Raw genomic sequence first — 12,032 nt, forward strand, 5'->3', positions numbered from 1 at the left:
GCCTCTGCAGTTAAAGGACGCGCAGCGGCATGGCACCTACTCCCTTCCACAGACTGCATTCACACCACTCTCAGGCAGTGAATAGAAGACGATTTAGATTTGAGGATATGAGAGTGGTAGAATAAAAGCGTTTCTTTAAATTAAATTAAAAACACTAAATCATTCATAATAGAAATAACAAGGTAGAACAATCAAATATCTAATGCCACCTTCAGTACCTATAATTAAGATAGCTTTGCATGTACTGAAAGTGTTTAAACTACTAACGCACAATAAAGGTAAGGCAAGTGCTACGCTGTATAGTTCTCTTAGTGTGTACTTCCAAACAGGCAGACAGACAGATAGACTAAAATACTGTAACCTCAAGATAAGTACAGCTCTGGAAAAAATGAGAGACCACTTAAAAATTATGAGTTTCTTACATTTCACCAAATTGAAAACCCCTGAAATATAATCAAGAGGAAGATGGATGATCACACCAAGCCATCAAACCAAGCTGAACTGCTTTAAGGTTTGCACCTTAAAGCAGAGTTAGCTAGTGCTAGCTAGCTCTGCTAATCTGAATTAGTTTGAAGTGACCCTTGTAGCAATGGATCCATGCAAATAGCTAACCTACCTCACATGAAGACGGAAAGGTATTCATAAAAGTCTCCAGAAATGGAAAAGGCTATCGTTTGTATTTGTTGTTATTGCTGTTGTTTTCAGTAAGCCCTACTCAATCCACTTTGCTGTTATGGTTGGTTAGCTTGTATGATACAAGTCTTTAGATTTACTTTGCCTATAAAAGGAAGCTTACTTTTTTACCCATCGCACACAATATGACATTGATAATAGAATTTAATTAATAAAATGTTCTTTTTGGCTCAGCAAGTAGACCTGCAGTGTCGCCACGGTGTAATGAAGTTAAAACTCAAGAAACAACTAAATGATTTCACCCAAGCCGTTCCCCCTAATATGATTTGTCTAATGTGATTTGAGATAAGAAGAAAATAATCATTGCTCTCAGTGCCTCAATGGCATATTTTCTCAATTTGAACATTATCGCTCTCACATGGAGAACTATAATTAGAGTTGGCTAGTGGTCTTGGAGCTGACCTACACTGGAGAGTAAACTTGAATGATATGTAATTACCATATAATTACCAACTGGGCAAGCTTGTTATGTTACTCAATAATTCATAACAAAAACCTTATGGTTTTGGTCAAACCTGTCCACTTAACCTTACCTAGAGAGCAAATCTCACTTTTAAATATTTCTTAAAAATCCCAGATTTTTTATGGTAGAATTTTGCTGAGTGACTAACTGATAAACTTTGCTGAATGCACATGTCCTAGGACTGTTTTTTGTAACGCTATCATTAGATTAAATAATGTTATGTGGTAATGTGGGATTAGCATCGCTATTACAGTTAGCTTTGCCCAACATTGTTACCCCAATGTTAGTCACAACTTATGCTTAAGTGTTTTTTCGTTTACCAGACATTATAGTCTGTCCAATTGTTTATTGTATCTATGCCTGTATTCAGCTACCTGATCATTAACAATAATTGCTAATAATGTATCAGCCCAGTGCTGCTGAAAAGGCAAGGAATGGCATCTTAAAGCACCAACCTTTTTGAGAATCAGTGTATTTCACCAGTGCATGCTAATGAATCCATTCCCACCCAAAAGCACTTCACCTCACATCAGCTGTTTTCTCTTAGGTTTATGTATTATGTATCGCAGAGAGGCCAGAATGTGTGCTCAGCCCTACTAATTTTAGAGCAGAAAAAAAAGAGTGACATAAGTTGACACAAATAAAAAAAAAAAATGAAGCCTCACTTTTTTGCTTGCACCGAATAGCATCAGGCAAAAGCAACACAAGCATCTGAAATTGAATTGTGAGTCATTCCAGCTCCAACAGCAATATTATTAAGAGGTGCTGGAGATCTACTGCAGGCGGCCCATGAGAGCGAGAAAATCCACACATCATTCATAATTTATGACACAGCAAATATGGAAAAATGTGCTCATGCAGGCCGTTGTGTTCTAAACAAGATTGAACCCTCTGCTTTCAGACGTGTCACATAAAGGAAGTGTCTACAATATGGCTCCTGGGCAGGAAAGCAGAACTATTAGAAGCATTCTAAAATTAGTAAATAAACAACAACAAAAACATCAGTGTACAAGTGAGCTCAGCACATTTGGCAGCTTTTGTAGGGCCTTTATGGAGTCCAGTTGTCACAACCATTAATATCTGAAACAGCAGTAAATGCTTGGCCTGTCGTGGAACATCCTTCACCCACAACAGTGCAGACAGTGCTTGGACACTGGCCAGTTGAGGACAAAAAGGGGCCATCTGTCCATTAAAGACCCAAAACCAGGCAAAGCATGACAACAATATAAGATGTTATTATGTACAGTATGTTCCAGGATTGGATGCTATGAATATTCTCCATCATTTTGCTAGGTAGCTGCTTCAGTGTTGATAAGTCGTTTCTGTGGTATCCCGGGTGGATGCCATGGTAAAACAAATGGGTTGCTATGGCCTTAAATTAGTAGATGGTCGCTGTGGTGTTCGAGCTGATTGCTATGGTGAAGCTAGTCGGACTGCAATGTTATTTGTAATAAGTGTAAATGATTAAAAATTCAAGACATAAGCAGAATGCTCATCCACATGCACATGGGCTTCCAACTGCAGTCTGTTATGTATACTAATATAGAGGTGCAATCATTCATTAGTGTGTGCGGAAAGAAGATTAACAAATATGAAGATTAATGAAGATTATGAGCATGTAACAATAACAGAAGATGGAGTATGTGTATGTGTGTGTATGTCTGTATATCTGTAGCAGCTATTGTATTCATGAAGAATTGTTTACTTTGACAGTTTTGACAAACAAAACAAAGCATAAGGTCTGTCTAACAATACAAGCAAAGTCGCGTTTATAATAATACATTCATTTCAGCACAGGTAAATATACGTTTTAAATATTTTTTTTCTGCCTACATATATATATATATATATATATATATATATATATATATATATATATATATATATATATATATATATATATATATATATATATATATATACTGTATACAGTTGCAGGTAAAAGTATGTGAACCCTTTGTGATTACTTGGATTTCTGCATAAATTGGTCATTAAATGTGTTCTGATCTTTATCTAAGGCACAACAATAGACGACAGTTTATTGGCGACAGTCTGCTTAAACTAATACCACACAAAAAAAGTATATGTTTGCATGGTTTTATTGAACAACATGTTAACATTCACAGTGAAGGGGGGGGTTGGAGCATGTAAACCCCTAGGCTAATGACTTTTCTAAGAGCTAATAGGAGCCAGAATGTGATAAGATTGGATTTGTTGCTTAAAGCTGCCATGTCCTATAAAACACACAGCAGTTTTTGAGTTTGCTCTCCTTAAGAAGCATTGCTTGATGTAAATCATGTCTCGCACAAAAGAGCTCTCAGAAGACCTACGTTCAAGAAAAGGTGGAAAGGGTTACAAAAGTATCTCTAAAAGCCTTGCTGTTCATGTGTCCATGGTAAGACAGATGTTCTACAAATAGAGAAAGTTTAGCACTGTTGCCACTCTCTCTAGACGTGGTCGTCTGAATCTTGATGCTATGAATCTTCTCCATCATTTTGCTAGGTAACTGCTTCAGTGTTGATAAGTCGTTTCTGTGGTATCCCAGGTGGATGCCATGGTAAAGCAAAGTGGTTGATATGGTCTTAAATTAGTAGATGGTCACTGTGGTGTTCGAGCTGATTGCTATGGTGAAGCTAAGTGCTTGCTAGATGAGTGTTGCAAGGTTATTGCAAATGGTGTTTTTAGGAAGTTGCCATGCTATTGCCTATAATGGTTCCTAAGGAGTTGCTTGGTGGTTACTTGATAGTTGCTAAGGTATTCCAAGTGGTTGCTCTTTCCAAATTATGTGTGAAAATAGTTTTACCCAAAAGAAAGTGTGGGATTGAGGTGCTATTCAAAAGGAAGATAAAGGTTACAAGGAACAATAAATTATTAAAATGTAGATAGATAAGAGCTTAATCTCTTGATCATATTTATTGAGCTACACATACCTAAGATGTGTGTATTGCACATGTAACACAACATGCCAAATGGTTTGGTTTGGAATTGTAGAGGAATTGTTTCTAATCATGTCTTGTGTTAACCCATTCCATGTAGCATGAATATTGGAGTATTGATAGTGTATCAAATAGCATCCCACACATTTTTAGTCTTGCAATGTGCAAGTCTTGTAATTGTCTTTTAGACAAGCTCTAGAGCAGCATGTGGATGAGCATTCTGCTTTTGTCTTAAATTTGTTATCATTTACACTTATGACAAATAACATTGCAGTCCGACACTTTTTTGGGGCTGACATTACACATATATTCCATTCAAGATATTTTATAAGCATTATATAAAGATTATTATACAAACAAATTATTCTCCATCACCCACCTTAACCTCACTACCAGCTTCCCACTTACTCCACTCTAAACACACCATTAAATATCAAATACACAATACACCAAAGCTGATCATAAACGAATAGCAGAGTTTTAACAACACACCTTTAATAGCGAGTGCATTTGGACTGTGCTGCTCTATGTTGTGGAGAGAGTGTGCGTTGGTGGAGCACGAGACGGAAATCGGGGGTCAGCGATGATTAAATAATTCCAAAGCTTTTATAGCCGTGATAACGGTCGGCCCTCTCAATGACTGATAATGAATCTCAAGTGCACACGCTCAAGTGGCGTGGGCTTTCAACTGCAGCCTGTTATGGATACTAATATAGAGGTGCAATCATTCATTAGTGTGTGCGGAAAGAAGATTAACAAATATGAAGATTAATGAAGATTATGAGCATGTAACAATAACAGAAGATGGAGGTGGAGTGTGTGTATGTGTGTGTATGTCTATATCTGTAGCAGCTATTGTATTCTTGAAGAATGGTTTATTTTGACAGTTTTGTCTAACATGAAAACAAAGCATAAGGTCTGTCTAACAATACAAGCAAAGTCACGTTTATAATAATACATTCATTTCAGCACAGGTAAATATAAGTTTTAAATATTTTTTCTGCCTTCATGTATATACTGTATACAGTTGCAGGTAAAAGTATGTGAACCCTTTGTGATTACTTGGATTTCTGCGTAAATTGGTCATTAAATGTGTTCTGATCTTTATCTAAGGCACAACAATAGACAAACACAGTCTGCTTGAACTAATACCACACACAAAAAAGTATATGTTTGCATGGTTTTATTGAACAACATGTTATCATTCACAGTGAGGGGGAAAAGTATGTGAACCCCTAGGCTAATGACTTTTCTAAGAGCTAATAGGAGCCAGGATGTGATGAGATTATGCTTAAAGCTGCCCTGTCCTATAAAAACACACAGCAGTTTTTGAGTTTGCTCTCCTTAAGAAGCATGAAGCTGGAAAGGGTTACAAAAGTATCTCTAAAAGCCTTGATGTTCATGTGTCTATGGTAAAACAGACGGTCTACAAATGGAGAAAGTTTAGCACCGTTGCTACTCTCCCTAGGCGTGGTCGTCCTGTAAAGATAATTGCAAGATGAGTGTACAATGAGGTGAGAAAGAACCCTGCGTCAGCTAAAGACTTACAGAAATCTCTGGCACATGCTAACATTTTTGTTGAGAAATCTACAATAAGAAAAACAATAAACATGAATGGAGTTCATGGGAGGACACCACAAAGGAAGCAACTACTGTCCAAAAAAACATTGCTGCTGTGACGCCAGGTAGAGAGGAGTGATGCGAGCCGAGTTAAAAGTACAAACAGGTTTATTAGCAGGCAAGCTAACAGATACTGCTAACAGGAAAGCCAGGCAAACAGCGGTCTCACCGATACCAGAAGACGTAGTCAAAAATACAGTCCGAGTTCGAAACCGAGAAACAGTCCAACCGTACAACAAATCCAATAAGGGCAAAACAAAAGACATAAACCGATAATCCGAAAACAGGGTTGTAACAAGAAAGCAAAAACAGAACATAGGAAAACGCTTAGTATGCAACATGAGTCGACAATACCTCGCGGTGTTTGTTTACAAACGGATGCCTTAAATACAGGAGCTAGACAAGAATGAACCGGAAGTAATTCAGAATACAGGTGAATCAGAGCGTCGGAGCGTAACGCGATTGGGTGAAGGTGAAAGGTTATTATTGATGTCATAACCAGCGGAATTCTGAGAAATGGAGTCTGGTAATGTGGAAGGAGAACAAGGCTGCGTGACAGCTGCACGCTTAAGGTTTGCAAAAGAGCACCTGGATGTTCCACAGCAGTACTGGCTAAATATACTGTGGACAGATAAAACTAAAATTGAGTTGTCTGGAAGGAACACACAATGCTATGTGTGGAGAAAAAAGGCACAGCACACCATCATCCAAACCTCATCCCAACTGTGAAATATGGGGGAGGGGGCATCATGGTTTGGGGCTGCTTTGCTGCCTCAGGGCCTGGACGGATTGCCGTCATTAATGGAAAAAATGTCTAAGTCCCAATTCCCAAATTTACCAAGACATTTTGCAGGAAAACTTAAGATCATCTGTCCACCAACAGAAGCTCAACAGAAGATGGATGATGCAACAGAAAAACGACCAAAACATAGGCAATCAAGAAGTAAATCAACAACCGAATGGCTTCAACAGTCCTGACCCAATTGAGATGCTGTGGCATCATGACCTCAAGAGAGTGATTCACACCAGGTATCCCAAGAAAATTTCTGACCTGAAACAGTTTTGAAAAGTTCCTCCAGACCGATGTGCAGGTCTGATCTGCAACTACAGGAAACGTTTGGTTGAGGTTATTGGTGCCAAAGAAGGGTCAAACAGTTATTAAATCCAAAGGTTTACATACTCTTTCCCCTCTCACTGTGAATGTTAACATGTTGTGTTCAATAAAAGCATGCAAACATATAATATTTTGTGTATATATATTTTATTTTTTTTTAATATATCTTTTATTTGGTCCTCAATTAAAGCAGCTGCTGTCACTTAGGAATTGCAAGGAATAGCAATGAATTCAATTCCACCTCCTTTATTCCAATTCATTTTTAATTCAGCAACTTTTTAAATTAAAAAAAAAGAAATTACCCAGGCCTGCTGCCAAGCAGTTGCCATTAATGATTTCAGAAGACATGAAGATGTATAGTGTATGTGTGTTTGTCTGTTTAATTTTTAATTGAACATTTCTAGTTGCCCATTTTGTTTAAATTGGAGATCAAAATATTTTTTTTTACTGTAATAAATATCTGCTCATGGCTCTGCAATAGAGGCTCTGGGTTGGGTAATATGCCTTCCAAAATTGGGAAGAATTGTGATAAAATCTAAAATAAATTATAGCAAACAATATTCTACAATATTCTGTAGAGTAGCATTTTATTAGTCAGTTTGTCAGTTTAGCAACCGAATTGGGGCTGATTACGTTTTTTTAACGTATCAGATAATTTGCAGAAAAGGTTGTATTTTCCTAACAGTAAAATATAATTTACTATTTCACAGTGCTTTTAACAGTGCTCTTGTTGTAAATGGGATTTTCCTAGTCTTCTAGTCCAGTACATTGGAGTAATGGAAGAAGTGTAAGCTAGAGGTGGTCGCACCCATGAGGATATGGGGGTCTGCTCATGCCCCAGCAGGAACCAGTGACCTTCTCTTTCTCCACCACCCAAAGTGACAGCAGCTGCTGAGTACACACTGGGGGTTTAGAGTGAATGTAAATTAATTAGTAAGGTGTGCACAACGCATATATACCAATCATTACATATATACCTGTGATTACATTAAAACAACTTGTACGCACAAACCATCCCCAAGCACATTAGTTTATACAGCATGAATTTTTATTTTATTGCTGCAACAAATTATACTTCATTATAAAGAGAGAGGAAAGAAAATATTATGGTCGGGTAATAGCTGCAGATAATTACAAGCGTGCACGAACATTAATCTGGAAACGTTTTTTCTAACATTGGGGAAACTTTGAATGAGATTTTTAGAACATTCCATGAACGCTCCAATACCCCCCCTCTCTGCTAATTCTCCAGCACCCCCTCCCCCTTTCTCTGCTGCCTCTCCAGCACCCCCCCTCCCCTCTGTCTGCTGCCTCCCAGTACCCCCCCTCCCCCTCTGTCTGCTGCCTCCCAGCACCCCCCTACCCCTTTGTCTGCAGCCTCCCCAGAAACCCACTACCCCTCTGTCTGCAGCCTCCCCAGGTCTTCTTTAAGCAAAGTTTTTTTTTTTTTTACGATGCTCTTTATGCCTTTCTTCTGCTTCACCTCTTGAATGGCCTTCTGAAATCCCTGGTACAGTCCGTCACGCTCTTGTTGGACGGTACTGATTTTTTCCTCCAATAAAGAGATCTCAAATTTTCGGTCACAAATTTCTTTTTCTGCCACCTTGAGTCTAGCTCTGACTTTCTCTAATAGGTGCTTGTCTGCACTGTGGTCTGTGACCTGTTTCCGGAGGACTGAGGCTTCCTCAGAGACAATGCGCAGAGGCTCGGTCAGCTGCTTCTTCTCCCTCAGCACCTTTGCCACCTCGCTTTTTAACTTCTGCACCATTTCCTTCATATCCCTCTCACCCTCCTTCAGTGCTTTGATGCGGGCTAAGCTGCTGGAGACTATATCTTTGTAGTAGGCCTTAATGTCAGTCTGAGTCTTCTCTTGATCTTGTATCAGTTCCCTAATTTGGGAGTTCTTCCTCTTTTCCATCATCTCAATTTCGGTCGTGCGTCTAATATCTGCCTGCTGACTCAATGCCTCCATTTTAGTTTTATATTTAGCCTCCATGTCTTGTAGTAGTTGTTCGAAATAAGTCCTGATATCGGTCATTTCCTTACTGTGATTTAATTTAAGATTCCTGATCAGGCTCTTATAGGAAAGCTCCTCTTCCTTGAGCTTCACTTTCAGATTCTTTACGTCCTTCTGCAGATCACCTTTCAGGGCTTCATATTCCTTCTGCAGCAGTTTGTTGCTGACCTCTCCCTCTTCTCTGAGCTCTGTGATGCTAAGCTGATGTTCATACAACAAATGTTTCACTTTTTGTTTGTATGCCCTAATCTCAAGGTTGTGACTTTCCTCAGCCTGTTCAATTTCCTCACACTTTTTACTGAGCTCGCGTTTCACATCGTACAGCTGTTCTTTAGAGATCTCCCAGAAACTGTGAATCTTATCCCGTTCCAGCTGGAAGTAGGTGCACTGTTTCTTCTCCCTGTCTAGCTCTTTACGCAAGGAGACAATCTGGGCCTCCAACTCCTCCTTCGACACCTCTGTGGAAGCTGCAGGCTTTATGTCCTTCACAGTCTTCTTTCCTTTCTTTTTAGGAGCCATCCTTTGCAAATAAAGTTTAGCACCTCAATGCAAACGCAATGAACGCAGCGCTTACACTATGGGTCACATTTATAATCTGTGACCGATGACGTCATCGAGGGGAATTCTATGACGTCATAGAACTGCAGGTGGCGCAGCAGCACAAGGGGTTTTGTTTCCCTCAGTGAGAGCGCAGGGCCGCCACCGCAACGCCCACGGACACCACAGCCAATCATAATACAGCTGCTGAACACAACGCAGCTTGCCATCCAATCAGATTTCCCCTGTTTTCGCCCTCGGCAGGTCTGCAGCGGGTGAGCGTGAGGCACGGTTGCTTTAGACGCGGAGCTTTGAGTAGGAGTTTTATGTGGAGACTGTGATGATAATATTATTGTATATAAATCATACCTTTGGCCCTGAGCTCTACTAATATCAGAGCCGCTTTATGAAAAGCTTACCCACTTCTTAACGTGGGTAAATGACCGCGGACCGCTAGGGGGACCCCGCGAGTGAGACCAAAATGAATATTGGTGAATAGAGCTAAACGGCTAAAAACACAAATTATATGTATAAGACATCATTAGCCAGGATATTCCTTGACTTTTGGGAAGTTGACGTATGCACTTTGCTAAAAGATGAAATAAAAAATCCCTATATATTTCAGGTTTTTTTCAGTAAACGAATTTACTGAGTAAATGCGCTAGCATTACTGCTACTGTGAGCTAACTGGTGGTGGGCTGGTGCTGGAGTGTAATTAAATAATGTCTAAAAGGATTTTAACTGAAGTTTTAACGTTTTAAAAGTTAAAATATCTGATTCACAACTAATAACTGAACAGCCATATCGGAATTCACGCTTTTACAAAGCACTAGTTCAACTTGATATTCGCCATAAATAAATAAATTCGTCCCTGAACGGAGTGATTATCAGTGATTTTAAAATAGGATCCGAACTCCAGTTTTCAGTATTACGGTCTCTAAGTTACCTGTTAAAACATTTCTGTTTTACACAGTTCAGACGAACTGTTCCGACAATTGTCATCTATTGTTGGTAATATATTCTACAATATGTGATGGGATCTAGGAAAGCCCTTCACATTGTGCACTTGTATATGTCAGGGGAAGGAGTGAAAATGTGTTAAACAGCAATATTTTGGTGAAAATGCTTTTTTATTATTAAATTGTTATTCTGTAGCCTCCTGTCTGTCTGGTTTAAGATAGGGCTTTAGCTTCCTTGCGTTTGGATGCTTTAGCTGGTTCCAAATAATAATACTAAATACTGTTTTTGTTTTGTTTTGTACAATACTTTACAATTTACATCTTGTTTCTACGCATCATGGACTTGTCATTCACACATTTCAGCAGCCACAACACACATTTAGTTTTAATAATTTTAGAAATTTCTTCAAAACATGCCAGTTGCGTAGTATTTTCCAGGCCAACGCATACTGTAATATAAATGCTAACGATGTGTAACCCTGTTAAAATAAGCACACTATTGCTGAGCCATTCTATAGAGCTGTGTATTTACTTTTCCCACCTTTCTTTCTCTTCCTCTCTTAATCTTCTTTTTATCTTCTCTCCCAGAGTGACTGTGTTCTGAGCTGATGCAGAGTCGCCATTTTGTAAGTTATAAGTTCGTAAGTTACAATGCTTTTAAACCTTCCAAAAGCGATGGTATGTGAAATACCAATATTTCAGTGTTTTTGTGTTTGTTTGTTTGTTTTTCAGTGTGTTTAAGCCCTAAGTTGATAGTTTGTGATAAGAAACTCCGGTGAGTTCTGATAGTGCCAGATAAAGAGGGATTATTAGTAACTAATTAAGTTTATATTGTAATATTAAAGATGCTTAAAATGTTGATAAGGGCGTTGAAAGGTTATTAAAACAACCTGAGTATCAAATATGTGAGATATAAGTTGTATAAGGAGTCTGTTTCAGCTGCTAAATTGTAGGCTAGCAGACAGAGAGGATTAACAATTAGCATTAGCAATCGGTTTAACCCTTTAAACTATTATTTTTCTTTATACCAGAAGACAATAAGATGCTCAAAAGTGTCATAATTTGACATGTAAATGCTTCCAGAATTTGTAAATCTTCATGGAATTGATTATGTTTTGATTATTATCTTATCCAACGACTGATTTGTTTTTAAACCTATTTTTGAATGTACAGACTTTAAATCAATTCACACAAGAGTTTTCGTGTCAATAATAGTTAGATAATATAGAGTGTATACAGGTTGAAAGTATAACACCTTGACAGTCATAGCAGGCTAAGAGTTTAAGTAATTTGGGTCAATATGGACAATATTCCTACCTAATGAAAGTGATTTAGTACACTGGATATTTACTATTAGCTGCTTGTAATAACAACAGTAAGTATTATTAAAGTAAAAAAGTTATTTAACATAATGATCAGATAAGTATGATTTTATTATACTACACACAAAATTAAAAACTATGTACAAAAATGCAAACTTAAAATGTAAATTAAAGTTTGGAAAAAAAGTATAAAACAGTTAAAAAAAATAAAAAATAAAGCTTTTGCAAATTCAAGCTAGTGCAAATAAAAGCTCACCAGAGGGCACCTGAAAACTGCATGTGCACCGTAGTTCTATTTAAGGCCTAGCAGTTTCTAAGCTGTTTCCCTGGACACTACTGGATTTATTCAAATGTTATTTGAATTTTGATTT

At 38.1% G+C, this 12,032-nt stretch overlaps 1 protein-coding gene across 1 annotated transcript; it reads right to left on the minus strand.

Moving 5' to 3' along the window:
• Positions 1-8,201: 8,201 nt before the first annotated feature.
• Positions 8,202-9,410, minus strand: LOC103043935 (dynein regulatory complex subunit 4-like). Its single transcript, XM_049475280.1, has one exon. It carries the CDS (start codon positions 9,360-9,362, stop codon positions 8,220-8,222), a length of 1,143 nt encoding a protein of 380 aa, XP_049331237.1. The 5' UTR covers positions 9,363-9,410; the 3' UTR covers positions 8,202-8,219.
• Positions 9,411-12,032: the final 2,622 nt, after the last annotated feature.

This window comes from Astyanax mexicanus, chromosome 2 (assembly GCF_023375975.1).
Source record: "Astyanax mexicanus isolate ESR-SI-001 chromosome 2, AstMex3_surface, whole genome shotgun sequence".
Classification (NCBI taxonomy): domain Eukaryota; kingdom Metazoa; phylum Chordata; class Actinopteri; order Characiformes; family Acestrorhamphidae; genus Astyanax; species Astyanax mexicanus.